Source organism: Taudactylus pleione, unplaced genomic scaffold, assembly GCF_031769625.1.
Source record: "Taudactylus pleione unplaced genomic scaffold, aTauple2 ptg000019l, whole genome shotgun sequence".
Classification (NCBI taxonomy): Eukaryota; Metazoa; Chordata; class Amphibia; order Anura; family Myobatrachidae; genus Taudactylus; species Taudactylus pleione.
The window spans coordinates 28,216,062-28,239,103 of NW_028284421.1; the positions used below are offsets into that span (position 1 = coordinate 28,216,062).

At 42.7% G+C, this 23,042-nt stretch overlaps 1 protein-coding gene across 2 annotated transcripts; it reads right to left on the reverse strand.

Annotated features, from left to right (window-relative positions):
* Positions 1-752: 752 nt before the first annotated feature.
* Positions 753-9,784, reverse strand: LOXL1 (lysyl oxidase like 1). 2 transcript variants are annotated; one of them, XM_088443972.1, is made up of 7 exons: positions 8,036-9,784; positions 7,275-7,383; positions 3,392-3,529; positions 3,032-3,188; positions 2,787-2,882; positions 2,256-2,371; positions 753-940 (listed from the first exon to the last, which is right to left on the reverse strand). In XM_088443972.1, the coding sequence occupies exons 1-7, from the start codon at positions 8,979-8,981 to the stop codon at positions 934-936; spliced, it is 1,569 nt and encodes a 522-aa protein (XP_088300098.1). In that variant the 5' UTR covers positions 8,982-9,784; the 3' UTR covers positions 753-933. The 2 variants fall into 2 exon arrangements, with proteins under 2 accessions (XP_088300098.1, XP_088300102.1); XM_088443976.1 differs by lacking the exons at positions 753-940; positions 2,256-2,371 and having other exon boundaries at positions 2,820-2,906.
* Positions 9,785-23,042: the final 13,258 nt, after the last annotated feature.

Below are 23,042 nucleotides of genomic sequence, written 5' to 3' on the forward strand. Positions count from 1 at the left end.
TTCTCTATTACAATATAAACTCCTTTCAAACAGTACTAGGTCCCTCCATTGTGTGGTTAGGCTCTTACATATCGGTAGTGACATCTTTTCCTGCCTGTAAGTAAATCACATTCCAGTTTTCATCCTTTTGTTATAACAAGCCATCTTCTCTAAATGATAATTTGTATAATCATAACCTCGTATAAGCCTTAAGTTAGTCACCAATGAAATGGTATTGACTAAATTAGCTTACAGCTTTGCATGTGTTGCCAAAACACAATCGGCATCCTCAAAAATAATTTAATTTACTGAATCATTTTTGGTTGCGGCATAAACTCCCATTAGCAAATTACTGCTGTAGGCTTTGTACCTGCCGTCTGCACAAACAAGACCGCATGTGATCAGTTCATAATCTGAACCACTAGATCTGTCCACTTTGGTCATGTGACAAAATGGAACCTGATTTTGTTGCTTAGCATTAGGGACGATTTGAAAGGACAAGTGCGTATGTAGCTAGCATTAGATATAGATAAGGTGTTACTATATTTTGTAAAATATTTAACTTTTTCTTTTTGGCAAGTCTAATATTAAAGTATGAAATCAAGTGATATCACAGTAAAAGGTTCAATACAAAAATTTCTAAAAAAAAGACAAAAGTGTTAAACCGTCTCTGGCTCATATTGATACCAGTTGACCACAATACTTGTTACATAGTCATCACAGAAATAGTTGAATAATTTAATGAAATCACAAATTTCTACTTGATACATGAATCTGAGCGAAATTATAGAATTTATTTTATTGGTACAAAAAGTGAGGCTCTTTACAAAGTATTAATAAGAATGTTAGTGTGCTTATCAGGATAGGGAATTGGTGAGAGGGATGCAGATTTTGTCGTTATGGTGTTGGGTTCAATGAAATCCCCATAGGTAATAATATCCTTGAGAATCTTGCTCAGAACCTTTGAAAAGGAAAAACAAAGACGGGATGAGACAGAAATGCACATAAGCACAGAGAAGGGAATAGAACACAACTGGGAGAATTACGGGTTAGCCATAGAGATAGGGTGGTGTCAGAGAGTTACCTCTCAGTGCTGCATTATTTTAGGAGAAAAATGTGGTGTTCAGAAAACATCAGAGGCTCCCTTTCTCCCATATACTTTACAGTGGGAAGTGCTGTATCCCTGCTGTAAGAAAATTACTCAGCTGCCCAAATGTAACAGGAAAACAGATTTTCCCATTGACTGCTATGGATCGCAGTGAGAGCCTATTTCCTATTGCTGAAAAAAAATGCAGGCTTTAAAAGCCACATCTAGCACGAGCCAAAGTAACATTGTACAGTAACAAACAATGATGGGTGGAAAAATGCAGAGATCAAGAGTAGCTTAATATAGAGGGAAAGCGACATAAAGATTTTCACTTAGGGACCAATTCAATTAGGAGAGATGGGGGTCCGTTGATCATTTTTCTCAGCAAAATCGCGCCACTATTTTTATTTGCAAATCAACTCCAAAATAGCAATCCGTTTTCGCAGCAAATTTGCATCTTGTGTGGGTCCCTTCCTGAGCAGGTGAATAGGTAGGAAAAATCTTTATTGTAAGGTAAAAATGTCAGGACACAGTGTAGAACCTCTGGTACACCCCCTCTATAAATTCAGGTGATTTACTCTAAAAAGTTCAAGAATTGGTTAAATTATTGTATTTGTAGGTGCTGTATTGATGGAAAATGAGTTTTTGAACTTGCATGTGGGAGTTGCAAGTGTATATTTCATCACTTTACAAACTAGTATAAAAACACTGAAAAATAACGTTAAACAGATTTTAGTGTACCCCAAAATACTGCAAAGACTTTAGTTTGATGAAAAACACTTGTCGGCTATCATTTTTCAGCCATTAATAAAAAATTTAAAATATCAACCATTTGACACCATTTAAGAACCCCCAATACTTTGCTTCTGGCCACTAACAGCCTTCTATATTGTCTCTGGATTATATAATTACCGGTTTTTGGGGGTTCAGCATGATTTCCCGACTTTTTCAATGCACTATTCCCAGATCGCAGTTTGTAGACAGATTGCGTGACATTGCTGCGAGGCCCGCAAATCACCATTTCCAATTGAATTTTGTAGAAAAAAGCCACAACCCTTTTACTTTTATAAAATGAATTAACCCCTTAAAGGTGTAACATACAAGTAAGACATAGGGAGGCAACAATTCTGACACATATATGGGAAATAAGAAAGACATCAAGTACTAGGAGCATATAATGGCTTCTCACTGTGTGATACGGCAGTTTGTGGCTGACACATATCGTCCTGTATAGTGGATATTGCATCTCACCACATTGTTAGTGAAATCAGACTCCAAAACCGTGTATTTGGGATTCACCACAACCTATGAGACAAATGCTATATATTAGAGAAATGTGGATTCTTGTACAAGAATAGAAGGGACATAAAAATACATGACAATAACATCAACTTGGCACAAGAAAGGCATTACTGTCTCACAGTCGGGTCCATAGGTTCTATTTGGAATAAGGCATTATCAGGACATTGATTTTGAATATCCTTCCCATGTTTGTCTGGATTTCCCCAAATGTGTCCTAGGTTCCTCCCACAGCCACAAACATATTTTGGTAGGTAACTTGGCTTCTGATAAAGAAAGACCCTAGTGTATGTTTGTGTGGTAGGGAATGTACACTTTAAGCTCCTGGAGGAAGGGTCTGATGTGAATGATGAAATATTTTCGGGAAAGCACTGCTTAATATGGTGGCACTATACAAATAAACAATAATACATAAATTTACCTTCAGTATGTAGTTTCCTGGCTTAACTTCTGTTATATCAATCCACTGACAGTCTATATCCGCATTGTACGTGTCATAACAGCCAGGACTTAGACCCTGAATAAGGGGCACAGATTGTCACTGTGTTCAAAGTAGAGAGAGAATGGAGAGGAAGAGGAAACAGCTTTTTGAAAGGGAAATAGCAAAAGGAAGTACAGGCAGAAAATGGAGCATCCAAGCACAGAATGTCAGGAATATTCACTAACCTGAGTGTGCGAGGTGCATGCATATCTCTTAAGGTTTCCAAAGTCACAGGTGGTATCCTCCAGACAAAAGCTGGCCTTATGGCCTTCTGCAACTTTTCTTCCTGTTGTGGCATCCAGCAGATCATAGTGACTGAATTCATCCATGCTGTGATAGTGTCTGCAGTACATAGATCAAATGTGAGCACTGTCATCCTATATTCAGTTTGCTTTCTTTTTAGTTATCTGATTTAATATAAATTGCAATAAAAAAGCAACATGGAGGACTTAACAAGTATCAAAAAGGCTATATAGAGATATGGTGGGCATTCCCGGATCCCTTAAAACACAGTGGTAATATATCCATAACCTTCATGTACTCACTGATGGCAGCTGTGCCACTCCCATGCCTGCCGTGGACGAGTGGGCAAGAAATCTGCAGTTCCCTGGTTCTTCACTCTCTGTGGAAAGCGAAGCAGAACTCTGACATCATAATCTGAAGAGTCCGCTGCATACGCAGAGCTGAGGAGAGAGAGAATATAGAGCGTGGTCAGTTATTAGTTATCTTTTAATGCAGACTAGGAATGTCAACCAGAAGCCCAGATGGGTTGGGTACAGGATCCCGGTGGTCAGAATCCCGATGCAGGCATCCACCTGGGTTAGGATTCCGACACCTGCCAGCAAGTACCCTAACCCTAAACCTAACCCGGTGTCCGGACTAGAGATAGACAGTAAAAAGTTTGACAATGTCTAGATAGACACCAGATGTTAGACAGGCAATAGGTCGACAGGGACAAAGGTCGACATGGAAGGTAGACAGGTACAAAAGGTCGACAAGGTCAACAATAATGGTTGACACATAAATGGTCGACACATTTTTTTTGTTAGGGATAGACACTTACCGGTGGGTTAGGGCTATGCACCAGTAGGGAGGGTTAGGCATCAAGGGGAGGGTTAGGGTGAAGATTAGGGTTAGAAGAAGAAAAAAAACGCAGGTCGACCATTTGTGCATCATTCATGTGTTGACCTTTCGACCTTGTCGACCTTTTGTACCTGTCAACCTTCTTCCATGTCGACCCATTGCCTGTCTAACATCTGGTGTCTATTTAGACATTGTCTATCTAATTCCTGTCTATCTTTTATACCAGAACCACCCAACCCTCCCTCCCTGAAGCCTAAACCTAACCTTCTCTCCCTGCAGGCAAAATCTAATCTTCCCCCTAGTGCCTAGCCCTAACCCCAATACTTACCATTGGGATGCCGGTGCTGGGATTCTGACTGGTGTCGGGATTCCAGCACCGGCATTCTGATCGCCGGCATCCCGACAGCCAGGATGTAAACTACATTCCGCCCAGATGCATGAAGTAACATCTGGCAACCCCAATACACACTGAGGGACATTTATGAAATATGTTGCTCAAGTAACTAATCAAACCTAGATAGTTGCTTTAATTTTTCAAACAGCACATCAAGGAACTGTATGTATAATAGTAATTTCAAATAGGCATGTATTTCGCTTGGACATCTTTCCTCAATAGTTTGACAGAAAGCTCCCAGCACTACTCTGTACTGCTCTAACTTTAGATGCGGGCATTTGCTATATGTGGGCCTAGCCAATCCCACTTAAAATCTGCCGATGCTAAACATGGATACTCACAAGTACTGCAGGTTAATTCAAATACTCTGTACTACGGCCAACATTCTAATGCTACAGTTTGTTCTGTCATCATCCATTTCATTTTCTATGTGCATCTATGTCATGTTTTAAGAAATAATACAACAGTTACAAAGATGGAACCTGAAATGGTTCAATACAGTTGCCTAAGAAACAGTTGTCATAGATATCTCTCATTGTGTATAACATAAGCACTTGAAGACCATCAAACCTAGCTTACAAAAGTATTTGTAGTACCTATTTTTAGATTTCCTCTGTGAATTTTATCGATAGTTCTATATAATAAAACTGATTGCTGATCAATGATAGAAAAGACCACCCGGAGAAGAGGACTGAAAACAGAGGCTAAGTATAACAAAATGGGATGTGAGGGGGCGGGATGTGGGCAGGTGAGGGGATCTGGGAAGTGCCGGGTTCATTGATATGTTGTCATCATGTCGACAATTACAATGTCGGCAGACAAAAGGTCGACATCATAATGTTGACATTAAAATGTTGAGACTTGCAAAATGTCAACAATAGAAATTCTATGGTTAGGGTTAGGCTTAAAACCCTATGTACCTGTCAATGATGACCTTATGTACCTTTCAACAATTTGGCTGTCAACAGTGTTGACATTGTGGTTGTTGACATTCTGAACATGTTGACATTTTGTACCGGTCGACGTTATGGTGTTTACAATGGCTGTCGACATTGTGATTGTTGACAAAACATACAGAAACCGGGTCCATTTACTAGTGTTTTAAATAAAGGAAATTTTAATTTCAGGTTTAGCGGTACTTTAAGATATTGTTTACTTTTGTCACATTTGTTTTTACATTTTTTTAAGTAAATTGTATAAGAACAGATCTCCTATCAAAGGGGGTCATTCAATTCAGCGCGCTGCTACAGTAATTAGCCCAGGGAAGGAGTTCCCGAGCTATTCAATTGATCACGCTGCTGACAGTTTACTTTTTACTTTAAGTTATTGGAAGTGTGCAGCAGTTTCAAACTGTGTACCACCGTCATGCCAATACAGCTTAGTCACCTTTTATAAGTTATCTAGGTAGTTTATTGTTGATATGGTACACTTTATGATGCACTATAATGAGCTAGACTATCTAAAAAGGAGAAACATAGCAATGAAATGATAAAAAGTTTATGGCAGCCAAATACTCAGGGGAAAAAAATGCAAATTTCTAAATGTATATTTCACGAAGTACAACTGGTAACAAAAGGCAATATACCAGCCAGCTAGCTATGATTGGTAGTAGTGAGATTTTTAGACACCACTGGGTCTCTCCTCACATATGCAGTTGAGTGCCAGACTCATTTCGCATAGATATAACTTTCCCATTTTGATCACCATTACTTTGGCAAGTGTACTGCTTAAAAACACACTCGGCGCATCATGAGTGACTTTTATCAGCCATATCATCATCAAAGGGGTTGTGTGCACACCTTTTCACCAATCCCACATCTTTAGTCAATGGAACAAAACATGGCACACAAATGCAAAATGAATTGGTGAAACAGTGTGCAGTCTATTATGACAATTACATTAAGTTTATGCAAAGAGTCAATATTTGCAGTGTTGATCCTTTTTTTTCAAGACCTCTGCAATTCGCCCTGGCATGCTGTCAATCAAATTCTGGGCCACATACTGACTGATGGCCGCCCATTCTTGCCTAATCAATGCTTGGAGTTTGTCAGAATTTGTGGGTTTTTGTTTGTCCACTCGCCTCTTGACGATTGACCACAAGTTCTCAATGGGTTTAAGGTCTGGGGAGTTTCCAGGCCATGGACTCAAAATTTTGATGCTTTGTTCCCCGAGCCACTTAGTTATCACTTTTGCCTTATGGCAAGGTGCTCCATCATACTGGAAAAGGCATTGTTCGTCACCAAACTGTTGTTGGATGGTTAGGGAGAACTTACTTTTGGAGGATGTTTTGGTACCATTCTTTATTCATGGCTGTGTTCTTAGGCAAAATTGTGAGTGATCCCACTCCCTTGGCTGAGAAGCAACCCCACACATGAATAGTCTCTGGATGCTTTACTGATTAAAACATCAAAATTTTGGGTCCATGGCTGGAAACTCCCCAGACCGTAATCCCATTGAGAACTTGTGGTCAATCCACAAGAGGCGGGCGGACAAACAAAAACCCACAAATTCTGACAAACTCCAAGCATTGATTAGGCACGAATGGGCGGCCATCAGTCAGTATGTGGCCCAGAATTGTTTGACAGCATGCCAGGGCGAATTGCAGAGGTCTTGATAAAGAAGGGTCAACACTGCAAATATTGACTCTTTGCATAAACTTAATGTAATTGTCAATAAAAGCCTTTGACACTTATGAAATGCTTGTAATTTTACTTTAGTATACCATAGTAACATCTGACAAAAAGGTCTAAAAACACTGAAGCGGCAAACTTTGTGAATACCAATACTTGTGTCATTCTCAAAACTTTTGGCCACGGCTGTACAAGTGAATGAGGCAATCTGACAAATTCATCTCTTCTAATATAATAGTCATTTGTGCTCACATGAGAACATACTGTAGATGTATATAAGGAATAAACTACTGCTCTAAGACAGATTTTCGCGGTACAGACCTAGAGAGACAATGCTCTTCGGCTGCACAGCGCAGGGAATAAAGATGAGCTCGCTGGACATAAGTTGCAGCTTGGACATAACTTGGATCAGGTACCAAATCAGGAAGTCCTAAAACAGAACAAAAGATTAACTGTAGCACCACTAACTAGGAACATAAAACTCACGTATTCCTTGTTCTACCAGCGTTGGAGTATGCTGGGCTTTCTAGCAAATCCAATTTCACTATATCTGATATTGCATACACATTTTATACCATAAATACAGAGTAATTTACAAAATAGTCAGATTTAGGGGTATACTTACTAAGCAATGGATTTTCAAAACCCACAATTTTTGCAGATTTTACCTGCCATATTTAAAAGGGCAATGATAGTAAATGCTAAAATCTCACAGGCAAAATTAATGATTTAGTAATGAATGTTTAATTATTTAGTAATGAAATGTTTTCTTTGTATCAAGAGGTCTATAGAGGACCATCAGAAAACACTATGTACAGATTGGATAAATCGCAGAAGCCAAGTAGCCAACTTGCCTATATTTATTGAACTTAATTAATGCACATTTTCCCTGGATCCCTAAAAGAGCACCATGGCACCTAGATCTGATGGAGCTGCTCTTTAAATCGACATTACATTGTCCACCCCTGTTCTAAACACGTAAATGGTCAGTCCAGCCTGTGAACTAGAACTACCTACTTGTAGCATTAAAGGAGCTGTGAGTTGCTCATTTTACAGTGACCACCCTCCATTCCCAAACTCACCTCTCCCATTCTGACCACTTCTGAAAACACTTCCAACGGTGACTCTTCCCTGTTGTCCACCCTGTGATTCATCTCCATTGGTTGGGGGATTTACCACCCGGCTTTGTGGTTGAAAGAAATCTGGCCTTTGTGCACCGTAATACCCTCCTTCTCTCTGACTCACTCCGAAATATGGGGGGGACCCTGTTTCACCACCCCTAACTCCTAAACCTGGGCGCACCAAATCACTTTCAATAGGAGTGTTAGCTCCCTGGAAGAGACTGTGGGCAAAACGTCTGTCAAGTCCATCTTGTGGCACAACAGGATTGGCTGGAGCTGGCTGCTGTGGGGGCAAATTAGGGGGAGCACCAAAATATGGAGGCTGCGCAAAAGGAGGAGAGGGCTCTTCATAGTAATCCTCATATCCTCCCCCGAAACGAGGTTGTGCAGCATAGCCACCCCCTCCTCTAGCATACCCATAGCTTTCTTCATATGGTTGAGGGTAAAATTCAGGTTGCTGTACATAGGGAGGTTGTGGTCTTGGGAAAAAAGTCTGTCCTACTGAATTCTGGGAAGAGGACTGACGTATTCTCCCTACACCACCAGCCCCTGCAGAAGGAACAAATCGACCTGTGCTTGCTGATTCGCCTCCACCTTGCCAGCTGTCAGGTACTTGTCCGAAACCAAACGGATGACGAGTATTGCCTCTCACTGTTTGTGATCCAGTGCGGGGCAAAGTGGGGGCCTGACGGCGGAGATCCACACCACCTCCACGGCTCCCATCCAACAAAACCCGAGTTCCTCCTGTGCCCTCCCCTGCGGCCTGGTATTCAGAACCTGAATTTAGCAGTCGGTAGCGTCTGCCATTCTCTTCCCATCGGATCATTTGTCCCCAGCCAGCCCCATCCTGTCCCAGAGTCAGGTACAGTCCCGACAAACATAAACATAGTTGTGCCAATAGGGACATGTCGGTGTACCTTTTTCTCTAACAATTTGAGGACTATGGCAGTCAGGTGCCCGACTAGAAGGGAAATCAGAATAGTATTTTTAAAACTGGAGACAGACTAGATTTCCCTGCAAATCATAACACACATGGTGGTTAGTAAGGAGGGTGGTCGATGGTGTAACACTCCGCAGGTCGCTGGGTGGAGAGGGGTGAATTATTAATTGCTCTGCACAACTTTGTCAAGCAAAAGAAAGATGACTGAACACCAGCTGCAGCACCCTGTCATGAAGAGGGCTAATGGATCAGGCATCTGCAGGCTTGCAGATGGTAAGCGGGGCTGTGTAGATCACTGGCAGAAAGTGATGCTCATGAGGCAATAACTGTAATGCACTCCAGCAGAGGAGGGGTTAACGGTCATATCCTTTGTTCTCTCCGTCCCGTTATTCTGATCATCTTTGTCAGTAACGTTCTGAGCCTCGCAGTCCTTCCACTCACGTCCAGTCCCGTTATTCGTTATCCTTATCTATTTCCTCTCTCTCCATCCCTCTTTCTCTCTATCCATTTCTCCTTCTCACTTCCTGTTTATGCCTCTCTCCCTCTTTCCCCAGTCGGCGCCCTCCTTTCCTGGCCCCTCCAGAAACTTGCTGTATCTTCTATAGACTCTGCAGCCTTCCTCCGGGTCCCTGACACTAGTGTCACCCGCTTCCCTATTCTCACGCTCTGTAACAGGACGTGTGTAATTACATTAGTGTAACTAGCCAGTCATTTGCCTTGCTGCAGATTCTGGTCTTAAAGCCTGCCCTACTCTCCCTCACGTGTCGCCAGTAATGTAGTCCCCCCCTTCATCCCTGTGGAGGGACTCTTACTGACGCAATATTTTTTCTTTTCTTTCTATTTTTTTAATGTAACACAAAATTACACTGTGTAACCCAACCCTGATACTGTTTTCCACATTATATACGACTGCAGTTAAAGTGTAGGTAGATTTCCTGTAAATGCAGTCTTCTTCTAACCAGTATTATGCATGTAACATGAATATATAGCAACTGTATGATAATTTATGCTTCTTAGGGGCCTATCTGTCATTCAGTATTTGTGGTATATCCCTCTAAAACACAAGTTTTCTGGGGATACCTGCAATTATTAAGTGTCACCCCAATTTTCCATGGAGGAACTAGAGGAGATAACTCCATATATGCAGCAGTCTCTTTTCCAACAGCAGCCACAGCCGCCATAGGTTTGGTTTTGCCAGCTAACGCCACCGGAAGATGGCATTAGCTGCTGTAGCCTATGGGCTACATTTTGCAAAACTTACAGAGAGAGGATTACTCTGGAGCCCTCCCCGGCAATGGTTCCGCACATGTGTGGTCAGTAGCACTGCGGGGGTCCCGATAGAGGAGTGAAGTGACCGCTGATGCGATCACTTCACTCCAAACACGTCACAGGGAAGGGCTCCTTTCAGAGACCCTGTCCCTATGTGTGAATTTTGATACATTTGGGCGATATATCATTATCGCCGTGAATAGCCACAATAAGAAATTACAATTATCGGGTCTAAAATCCGACAATTTATAAATATGCCGATCAATTTTTCCCAATTCATTATATGTAAGTTTCTCAATTTTTTACTCTGCTTGATGGAACTTTTATTTATCACAGATTTATCTCTCTCTCCATCCATCCATCTATCTACAACCTGCTGTTTGCACTTGCAGTAGTCCGGAGAGGAGGAGACAGTCCCGGCCAGCCAGATCCAGGTGCCTGCACAGTGGAAAAGGCAGGTGCCAGGACTGGCACATGCGCACAAGCGGTGATGGGACCATGCATGCGCAAAACACCAGCTTCCAGGGACTGCATCAGCTGCCCCTAGAAGCTGGGTAGGGCTGCCCGAAAGGCTTTCCACTGGAAGCACAGTCTGTTAATCATAGCCCAGCCTGGCAGTTCCAGGGGGAGAAAACACCTCTCCCTGGGTCTGCCTATCCTGTATGTGACTGGCAGGTAGCGCTTCCAATGAGAAGCCACTGCCAGTCACAGTGTAGCCAGTGCAGTCACAGACTGCAACTGGCTCACAGAGATGGCAGACTTTACTGGGGAAGCTGCCTTACAGCCCCTAGATTAAATCAATCTACAACTGCTAAAAAGGCCCGTTGGCACCTGTAAAGGAGCAGCCCATATGTAAAATCCAATTTTAGGATCACTAGCTAGACATGGAATCACAATGATGATTAGCAATCAGGCCCTTTAGAATTTTATTTTGAAATAAATAACATGTTCTCAATCAAGGGCGTTTCTAGTGAGGTGGGGGCCCGTGTGCAGTCTCCGTCACGGGCCCCCTCCTCTCCGGCAGCCGTCAGCGCACTGAGCTGTGCGTGGCCAGCACCGGAGTTATAGACTCTGGGCACTAGAGTGTGCCCAGAGTCTATAGTGCATGCGCAGGTCACCTGGCAAATGACCACGGCGCCCATTTTCCCTGTACTACGCATGCGCAAACGATGGGAAAATGGCCGCCATGGCTATTTTCCAGACGTTTTTTACAGCACGGAGCCCCACCAGGCACCCATTATAGATACGCCACCTGTTCTCAATTCACTGTCCATATTGCACTGGCTTTTCTCATTGCCTATAGTGTATAGTAAACCAAACCTATGGCGGCTGTGGCTGCTGTTGGAAATGGGACTGCTGCATATATGGAGTTATCTCCTCTAGTTCCTCCATGGAAAATTGGGGTGACACTTAATAAAGTGTACATTGTACCACTTGCCTTGGCAAACTGTAAGCACTGCTAAGTTCTAAAGCAGTAGACTGATGACACCTTTATTATATAAACTTGCTTAATGTCTGTCAAGAGCAAGCACAGTGGAGCAGAATGGTATGCGCATGTCCCCTGCTGACATCTCCCTCCAACTGTCATGGCTCTGCTAACCTCTGCTCAGCTACTCATAGGCTACATACCCGACATTTCCTGGCAGCTCTTCCTGCCCCTCGCAGCCCAGTCCCACTTCATTGAGGGGTCATGGAGAGACTGCAATATTGTGAGCACTTACACACTGCTTTGTGGTATGTTAGAACAGTGCTAATCTGACACTGGTGGTGGCAGGGAGGATGTCAGTGATGTCCTGAAGCATCTTCTCAGTGTTATGCCGCAACTGCAAGCCTCTGTTGTTGTTTGGTGGTGTTAAGACAACGGGGGAACTTCTTTGTTATCCAAGATCTATGGTCATAACTACCATAGGTACAAGGTGTGCAGGAGCTATGGGGCCCAGAGCTTTGGGGGCCATCTTCTCTGTCAAAGTTATATGTGTTATATACATTTTTCACCATTGGGTGGTACATAGGGGCCCTTACAAATATTGCTATGGGGCCTTCAATTACCTAGTTATGCCCCTAAGATCCATTGTGCAGTTGTCATATGCATTGAGCTATGATCGCGGCAGAAAATGCAGGCAGAGAGATAAACCTACTGGAACCCCAGGCTGCACCCATCAGTCAGGTCATAGGTGAAGGCGGCAGCTTAAAACACAGTGGGGAAGAAAGAGATAAAGTGGAGAGAGATAAAGTACCAACCAATCACCTCCTAATTGTCACTTTACAGTCTGTGTTTGATGTAAACACCACTGACTGTTGTATGGTACCACAAACAAAACACATATCTCAGACTCACTCATTAGAAATGCTTACACATGTTATGAGTGATCCACATAACTGATGAAATTGTTGAACAGGAGAGAGGGACGGGGGTGAAGCAGAGTTGAAAGAGAGAGAGAAAAGGGGAAAGGGGGGCAGAGATGAGAGAGAGAGAGAGAGAGAGGCTGGTGGGGGACAGAGATGAGATAGAGAGACGGGGGAGGGGTAACAGATGACAGAAATTAAGAGAAGGTCAGTGGGGACAGATAAGGGAGAGAAGGGAGGAGTGGGACAGATGATTGAGAGACGGGAGAGAACAGGGGACTGATATGAGAGCGAGAGAGATAATCGGCGAGGAAGGATAGATGACAGAGAGAGACAGATGGGTAAGGGGAGACAGAGATATAAGAGAGAGAGAGAGAGAGACAAATGGGGTGATGGAGGGGGGACAGAGATGGGAAGGTAGGAAAAAAAGAAACAAACCCTGCAACACCAGGCACAATAGCTAGCGAACAGCAAATGATAGGTCCAAAATACTAGTTCAATATATTATTAGATGAAAATTCACAACCTCAACTGAGGTTTGTTAGCTGTTGTTAAACTACAATTGTGAGTATATCCTACCAGCTACAGACCATGTGGCCTATTCATCAACACTAAAATAACGGTTTTAAGAACATTTTCCTTAATTACCGTTTTTTTAGTATTCATGAAGACACTTAACACAGGAGATATCACTGATATCTCCTGGGTAAGTCTGCCTGCGTTAATTTCCACACTCCACATACATTAGTATGAGGATGTAGAGATTAGGCTATTCATCAAATTCCAAAAATTCTGTATTTTCGGAATTTGATGGTGTTACTATACGCCACTCTCAGGTGGCGTACAGCGGGTTACACTTACCTGCTGTCAGCGTGAGCAGGTCCTCCTCGTCGCACTCTGTTACTCCCTGGTCCCTCCTCCTGCTCCGTCTGTTGTCCTGACACTGTGTTCTCCTGGCAGAACACAGTAAAGTTAAAAGAAACTTTTCTTTTTAACTTTACTGTGTTCTGCCGGGAGAACACAGTGTCAGATCAGCAGACGGAGCCGGAGGCGGCTGCAGCGGCCAGGTAGGTGGGGGACAGGAAGATGAGTGGAGGGGAAAGGGAGAGGGGGTTGGGGAGGACAGAATTACCACAGCTGTGACCTTCGTGTCGGGGATCCAGTTCAAAGATACCTTTATGTAAATACGGGGCAGAATATTTATGTAAGTGTTGCCATTTTTAGAAATAAACTGCTATTCTGTGTCCATCGGGGGATCCAAACTAAAAGATACCTTTATGTCAGGCTTGCCTACCCTCCCGATTTGGCTGGGAGCCTCCCGATTTTCGGGTGCCGCTCCCAGCCCCCCGGAAAGGTAGGCAAGCCTCCCGGCAGCCGGTAACCCTCCCGACCACCCCCAAGAATAAACTAAAAACCCCCGCAGCGGGGGGGGCGGTGACGTGATTCGCGTTGAATCGCGTCATCGTGGCCCCACCCCCTGCTTCACAATGCCAAAAATAATGGCATTGTGAAGAGGGGGCGGGGCTACGATGACGCGATCACGCAGCTCCACCCCGGCTCCGTCCCCAAAAGTGACATCATGGCCGGGCACGGCCCCCGCTGTTAGCTGACAATCAGCTCCCTCCCGGATTGTGGGAACTGATTGTCGGCAAGTATGCTTTATGTGAATGCGGGGCAGAACATAGATGTAAGTGTTGCCATATATACATAGAGAGTCACTATAAGACCATTTAGATAAAAAAGAAACCTTGATGTGCAATCAAGACTGAATGATTATGTAAGTCTCGGTTTTCTATTTTTCTCCTAGAATCCTGCAACATACTATATATATTCAGAACTAGGAGAAATCCCGATATCTGAAACTGTAATATATAGCTTTTTGTTCAGCGCTGGTTTATTCTACTTTTTGTTTGTTTGTTTGTATACTTGTAGGTTGATTGCCTGTCGAAAAAAGTTGGTGCTGGCTTGTGCTAGCAATGAGCAAACTTAATATTCAGCTCCACTGGAGCAGGGACTGACGTATATTAATCTAAAAAAAAAAGAAAATGCAGATGCACACTCTAAGCATTAACTACACTGCTAATCAAATTAATTATAATAAACCATACACCTAACATGGATTATAAATAATAAAGATCTTAGCACATGTTTGGCCAAAGATGTATGCCCACCTACCACATAAAGGTGAACTTCATCAGGGGGGTCTCTAACATCCCTAATACTGTGTCAGTACCTTGATGTGGTAGGTGAGCATTCATTTTTTGCCAAATGTGCTAAGAACATTTTCTTTTTTTCTGTATGGCACTACAAGTCTCAGCATAGTAGCACCTCTTATACTGCTTTAAAATTAGGGTGTGCAGTCCAGCCTCTTCCCCTTTTTCCTCTGTACATTAATTTAAGTTTTCATTCATACAAATTATGTTGCAGTCATATCATTAAGGATGAAAATAATGAAGGTAACTCTTTGGCTAGATAAGTCATAAGTAAAATCATGCCATACTGTGATCAAATGTAATAGAAAGCAAGGCAGCATGTTATGTATTACACTAGCCTCACGTGCAGTCATTTGTTTCTGAACACTTTGACCAAAAATAAACAGATTGATGACCATTTTTTTAAAGCTTTATCACCAATTTTTGGAACATTTTGCCCCCCAGATTTGATCATGATCTTTTCACCAACACATATTTATTCTAAGAAACACATTTAGTTCAGAAAAACTATGGCATTAGACATAACATATAATTGTGATTGTCTGCACAATGCAACAAGGATAGAGTGTGATTTATTAAAGGTGTCGTTTTCCCTCAGCTTGATGCATTTGCGGCTTTTGTCACCTACCCAAGTTTAAAAAAAGCTGAACAATTTTATTTTCTACTAACCTGATTGGGTAACTCAATGTAACCAGATATATACCAAGCTGGGGTTAACTTACAATTTTACTAAATCACCCACTGCTGTCTTTTAATTAGAATAAGGTTCAGAAAGTGATGATACAAGATAGTGAGGAGGTCTTATAAGAATCACAACAATAAATGTAACCAAGACCTGCAATCTATTTCACCACTCACATTTGTACCTATGCCTTTACATAATGTTGGTGGACTGAGTGCGTGTACGTGTAGCATGGTTGTGGTGGGGACTGTCATGTGACTACCTAGTTACCTTACATATTATAATCACGTGTGGTTGGCCAGAGTTTAACTGATTAAGTAATGGTGACTGAGCAGGCTGGCAGTAGGACCCCTCACGTACTGCCTGCTCCTCCCCTCATGCTTTCCAGAGTTTTGCCCCAGGAGATGGAAGCAGCTGGAATGAGGTAATGCAAGGAATGTGACCAGGGTAACCCTTTCAGTGCCAGCTTCATCCAATCATGGCTCTAGGCGAAATACCCCGGCAACTTGTTGAAAACATGTTTAAAATAGTTTGTAGCTGTAAACTAACAGTATGAACATTTCAATATGTGATGTGTGCACATAAAAACAAAGTCCATTAATGCATGTTGGAGCCAACAGAAACCAACGGAATGCACTTCCCATTCTTCCCACTCTTGATTAACTGTTAATTTTAGGTCTGGAATGTTGTCTATTGTGATATCAGTCTGTTGCTCATACAATTGCAACTGTAAAACCAGGCATATATCCATAAGAGTCAACATTTTAAAATGAGTGGGGATACACAAAATACCCCACACTCATATGCCATGCACAGACATGGCTAGTGTCTACACAAATATTGGGGGTGCTACAGCACCCACAGAGGCGGCTCATATGGATATGTCTATGTCACTTCTCACAATTAAGTTCACAATAAATGAGGTATTTTGTAATAGTGGCCTATTTATCAAATAATATATTTCGGGGGGTACTTGCAAATATGAAGGATTCCCTTGGATTACCATGGTACCCGCAAATGTTAAGGACCCCCTTGATGTACCATGGAGAGACCGCAGCAGATATCTATGATATTTACCGCATTCTCTCCAATTCCGTCAGCAGAAGCAGCCCCCATAGAAATGGGTGGTTGTTAAGCTGTAGCATTTACCAGGCTCTGGAATGCGTTGTAGACTATGGCATACATTCACAGAATTTACCAGGAGAAGGCTCCGTAAGAACCGTCCCTAGTCCTGCCCACTCACACATGCACCGGAGGACATCAGTGCTTGCACAGTAGAGCAGTAGTACAGCAGTTGGCCGAAGCAGAAAGTAAATTGATCCCAAATGCGATTACTGTACGTCTACTGCTCATTGGGATGGCCTCCTATCGGAGCCCCTTTCCTGGCAATTCAGTAATAATACATTCAGATAAATAAGGATTCCTTATTGCTGCAACAAGGAATCCTTAATATCAGGGGCAGACTGCAGATATTAATAAAGTTGACTGATAGATTTCAGAAATCATTATTACACACTAAACCAGCAAAAATCATTATAGTTGTGATAAAAGATATAGGGCTTTAAAAGTGAGCCATGATCGCCATCTTCTGGCACATCATGGGTAATTACTCAGTTTCCACAAATGAGCATGGTGTATACTGAAGTCAGTTATAGTATAGCAATATGTCACTGTACTGTGACGTCTTGGAAATGTCCAGACCTGCATCAGTTCATCTGACATCTCGTGAGTCAGTTTAAACATTGACTAGGCTGCTCATGGCAAGGCGGCTTGAATTATCGGAGTTCGAACATGGCATGATAGTGGTTGCCCTACGGATGGGACATTCCATTTTCGAAGTTATGCGTACATTCAACATTCCTCGATCTACGCTGTCATGTGTGTACAGGGAATAGTTCACAAAAGGCATTACCACCCTCCGTGGACAGCGCAGTGGCCAATCACAGGTGCTTAATGATCGTGATCAACGGCATCTGGCCAGAATTGTCTGTGGTAACAGACAAGTAATACTGGCTCATATCACATCCACATTCAATGCAGAAGATACCGTATCCAACAGGTCAGTGCAACGTTCTTTAGCTTCCATGGGATATGGGAGCAGAAGACCCACCAGAGTGCCCCTATTAACACTACAGCACCAGACACAGTGCCTAACCAGTGCTAATTGGACCCTGGAGGGCTGGCAACATGTGGTGCGGTTCGATGAGTCATGGTTCCAGTTGTTTCGGGCTGATGGTAGGGTTCGGGTGTAGCGCAGATGCCAAGAGGCCATGGACTACAGTTGTCAACTTGCAGGCTGGTGGTGGTTCCATAATGGTGTGGTGTATGTTCACGTGGCATGGGTTGGGCCCGCTGGTCCACCTGAACATGTCATTGACCTGTAACCGCTGCGTTGCACTGCTAGATGACCATTTGCAGCCTTTTATGGACTACATGTACCCCCACAATGATGGAATATTCCAGCAGAATAATATACCGTATCATTGGTTCCAAGTTGTCCAGAATTGGTTCGAGGAGCATTCTGGAGAGTTCCGACGAATAGTGTGGCCACCAGACATCAGACATGGTGTGGCCACCAGTTCACCTGATATGAACTTGAATATTTATGGGATGTGGTGGAGAGGTCTATTCGCACCCATGATCCCGCACCTACTGTTTAAGTTTTATCTACCTATGATTATTATTCCATTATTATTTGAGATCTTATTGTAAATTAATAATTTTGAGCTTAGTATCATCTGTTTTGGTTTATTTTATATTGAATGTAATGTCAGTATAGAGAACTGTATAATTGTACTTCTGTATTAAAAACACTTTGAAGGTGAGCACCTTTGAACCTGCAATGTGTGTGCCCACACTGATGTGCCACGTGAGGATCTGAGCACATATTAGGTATCAGTTTACAGAGAACAGAGCTAAATTACTGAAATTAGATAAAAGGGTGTAGAGCAGAGTTTCCTAAATTCCGCCATTACAGTTCAGGTTCTAAGAATATCCATGCTTGAAAACAGGTGACTTAATTAGTACCTCTGTCCATTTGACTCAACCTTCAGGACTCAAGTATGGATATCCTTAAAACCTGGAGTGTAATGACAGAGTTTGGGAAACTCTTGTGTAGAGAATGCATTCAAGGGAGCTCTTATCCATTACTTCTACAAAATTGCCACCCCATGCCTGCTCATTCTCATGATTAACAATAGCCATATATTAGACTAAACCAAGCAGTATTATAATGGGAGAAAAAGTTAATTTGATTGAAAGGGTTGATACTGGGGCGTGGCCTAGCTGCTGAACGTGGAGGAAGCAGGAGACAGGAGCTCCTGCTTTTAAAGCACAAAAACAGTGCAATTCGGCTCCCTTTTGGGGATTATATACAGCAGCCCTCTGCCCTGACATCCGCCTGTACCTCTGGAAGTGGAGTGGTGCCCCTGGACTGCACCCGGACGCTCCCGCTTGTGAGGCCTACTGCACGCACAGAAGCCGCGGCCTCAATTTGCGGGACTCCCCGGTGGCCTCATACGCGGCACTTCCGCAACCTCGCAGTGGATCTCAAGCGGGGTCATCTCCCTTCCCTGCCTGCTGAGTGGCCTACCCGGGTGTGACATCGGTGCTTCCTCGCACTGCTTCGGGGCTGCCTGCTCACCTCTCTGTTAGGAGCCTTCCTGGAGGACGGATTCCGGCTCTGTGAGCGCTACTCCCCACATCCCTCTCTGCTATTCCCGCGGTGAGTGACCTGTCAGCTGGCCTGGGATCTATGCTGTCCCTCCTTTGCTGGGCTGGGTGTCTGAGTGCAGAGTGGTGATCACATAGTTCCTGAGGCATTTATAACATACTCTCTTCACTGACCACAGCTAAATTGGAACATTCATTTGCTTTTTGCTCTCTCAACTCTCAACTCTGCGCCCTCTGTTTCACATTTGACTCTCCATCCTGTTACCACCTTGCTGTGAATAACCAACAATACTCTTTTTTTCTATTCTCCATTTTTGCTATATATAGCTATGAGTGTATGTAATTTCTAATGGTCTTCAACAGTGCCATTCTACTGCCATCGTGTGGCTAGTGTGATATATTGCTTCAAAAGGAATTTCATATACTCTAATATCCCCACATGGAAGTGATAATTTTCTAATGTGAATATTTTCCCACTACCACCGCAACTACACACTGCATAGCATATCCCCATTTTTCCAGAGATTACTTATAAGCTATTTTTTCAATTGGTTATATATCCAGTAAACATGGGGCCTAAGAAGACTCCTAAACCAGCTAAAGGTATCACTCCGGTGAGTTTTTTCAAGACTGCATCTGCGACCCCCGCACTGCCGAAGGACTCTGTACAATCTCCACGACCGCGAATGTCACAAGATAAATCTGCTTCTTCTCCTTCATACATGCTCCCTCAGATGATGCTTCTATGGATGAATCTATCACTGTGCGGCTCATGCTGCAGTTCTTAGGTGATCTTAAGAAAGATATCACAGCCGAATTATCTTCTACTGTTGGGGAATTGAAGCATGATGTTGCTGAACTAGGTGGTCGTACGGACCTTCTCGAAAATAAGATGGGAGAGGTTGTCGCCTCCCACAGTGACCAAATATCCGCTCATGAAACTACCCGAGCGGAACTCTCTGCACTTCGGGACAAAATGGCTGACCTTGAAGACAGGGCTCGCAGAAATAACCTTAAGATCCGTGGAATTCCGGAGTCGATACAGTTTTCGGAGCTTCCTGAGTTTGCTGTGACCCTATTCCAGAAACTAATCCCAGACATGCCTTCTTCACAATTTCTATTAGACCGTATCCATCGTCTCCCTAAAGCTCGCAATGCCCCTGAAGCCTCTCCGCGAGACACTATTATGAGGATGCATTATTTCCATGTGAAGGAGCGTCTACTTCGTATATCTAGAGAGGCTGGATCTTCCTCCGAGGTATTGGGCAACTTACAAATTTATGGAGATCTCTCCCCAGCTACATTAAATAAAAGAAGATCCTTCTCTAGCATCACATCAGCTTTATGTCAAGCTCAAATCCAATATAGATGGGGTTTCCAACAAAACTTATTGTCACTTACGATGGATCTACAAAAGTGCTATGTTCCCCGGAAGACGGTATGAAGGCTCTGGACCTTTGGCGGATCTCATACACTACGAAATCTACTGAACATATTCCTACAATCAGTTCTGATTGGCTCTTAGCAGGCAAAAACGGTTGACTGTTTTACGATCTACATTTCTTTATCTTAATTTAATTCTTGCATCCATGTTTATGATGTCTCCTATATCGTAGTCGCTGGACATTTTATTGAAGTTTTCTGGTTTAGGCAGTTTTTTGAAACTCCAATTGTTTTTTCTATATGTTGCACAGATTTAGATTATAACAATTTTCTACATTTTATTTATTTTCAATATTGATTGATATAAGGTGTATATGCTTTAGTACCATTTTCTATTTCTATTATTGCTAAAATAGGCTTAAGTTTTTTTGTTTTTCTTTATATCTTTTAAGTAGTATTCGTTTTTTCAGATATATTTGGTGTGTGTTTTGCTATATTATTTTTGAGTGTTATTTGTTATATTGTTCCCAGGTGGTGGGAAACGTGTCACTACCCCCGTGGTTCTACCATTTTCGCCACTCTGTTTAGTAGCCTCTATGGCTCCCGCCGTGGAGTCATTTCTTTTTATATTCCCTTCTATTTTATTTTTATTTTTTGACCCAATTTACAGGCTCTATATTGCTTACCTTTTTTTGTATCTTTATGCCAATGTTGATCAACCCAGGAAAGATAGGATGTTCTTTCTCTGTTTACGCATGTTTTTAGATTTGTTAAAATGGTGAATCTTATGTCTATCAATGCTAAGGGTTTAAATTCCCCTCAGAAACGTAAGATTGCCCTCCGCTATTTTAGAACTCACAAAATGGATGTAATAGCGATTCAGGAAACTCATTTTGCCAAGGATGCCTCTCCCACTTTTTCTGACCCTCATTATCCATATGGCTATTTTGCATCAGGTCCCACAAAGAAAGGGGGAGTGGCAATTATTTTTCACCGCAACTGTAATTTTGTTTTAAAATCCCAAGTAGCAGACCCCTTGGGTAGATATCTTGTCTTGATGGGAGAGCTGGAGGGTAAAGCTGTTACTATAGCATCTGTATATGCCCCAAATACTGGTCAATTGTCATTCATCAGGAATTTTTTCAGAATTACCCAGAGGGTGTGTTCAGGTCAGATTATTTTACTCGGCGATTTTAATTTAGTTCTAGACCCATGTATGGATTAATCGAATAATACAGGTGGTGGCATTGCTACTGACCATGCTGGTGTATCGGGGGCTTTTGGCCGGACGATTCTGGAGTATGGTCTGTATGATGTTTGGCGGGCAATGCACCCTACGACCCGTGATTACACCTTTCTCTCTCGGGTTCATGGATCATATTCCAGGATCGACCTTGCTCTTATGGATAAATGGTCCCTCCAACAGATTAGAGGTGCAAATATTCTCCCTATCACATGGTCTGATCATGCCCCTTTGACAATTACGTGGGATTGTAGTGTATCTCTCCCCTCTAGTAGACCATGGAGGTCAATAATTTTCTTTTATCCTCTACTGAGGCGAGGCAGGCCATTGAGTCTGCCCTATCAGAATACTTTCTATATAATAAACCCACGGATACTACTCCCTTTAATTTTTGTTGCGCCTTTAAGGCAGTTCTTAGAGGATCGGTAATCCAAGTAGCATCTAGAATTAAGCGTCAAGAACCTCAAAAACAAAAGGAAGTAGAAACTAGACTTCGGGACCTGGAAGACCAACATAAATCTGATCCTTCCAACTCTGTACTTTTCCAGAAAATCCTTAAAGGAGAAGAATTAGAGATATACACTTTGAAAGATTAAATTCACAATTGATAGGATGAATCAAAGATTTTACGTGGATGGTAATAGGGCATCCCGACTTTTAGCCCGGAAGCTGAGAGGAAAAGAGGCTTGTGCTTCAGTTCGGGCCCTCTATAATTGTTCTGGAGCCAAATTGACCAACCCACTAGACATTTCTAATGCCTTTGCAGAGTATTACTCGCGCCTCTAAAATTTGAAAGATGATGTACACACAGCTCAACCCACGTCAGAGACTATCTCTGCTTTTCTATCAGATCTTGCTCTGCCCTCCCTTACGGTACAGTCACTAGTTTCTTTAAATACCCCCTGGACAGAGGGAGAGATGAGAAATGCCATCAAATCCTTGAAACGTGATAAAGCACCTGGACCTGATGGCTTCTCTAACAATTTCTATACAGAGTTTCAATCGGACTTTATTCCGGCGCTGATGGGGGTGTTTGAGGCGGGGACCAATTCAGGCTCATTTCCTCCTGAGATGCTTAAGGCTCAAATTATAACTATCCTTAAACTGGGCAAAGACCCCACCCATGCCCAAAATTATAGGCCCATAGCTCTATTAAACACTGATATTAAATTATATGTGAAAATGGTAGCCAACAGACTAAATCCGTTACTCCCTGATTT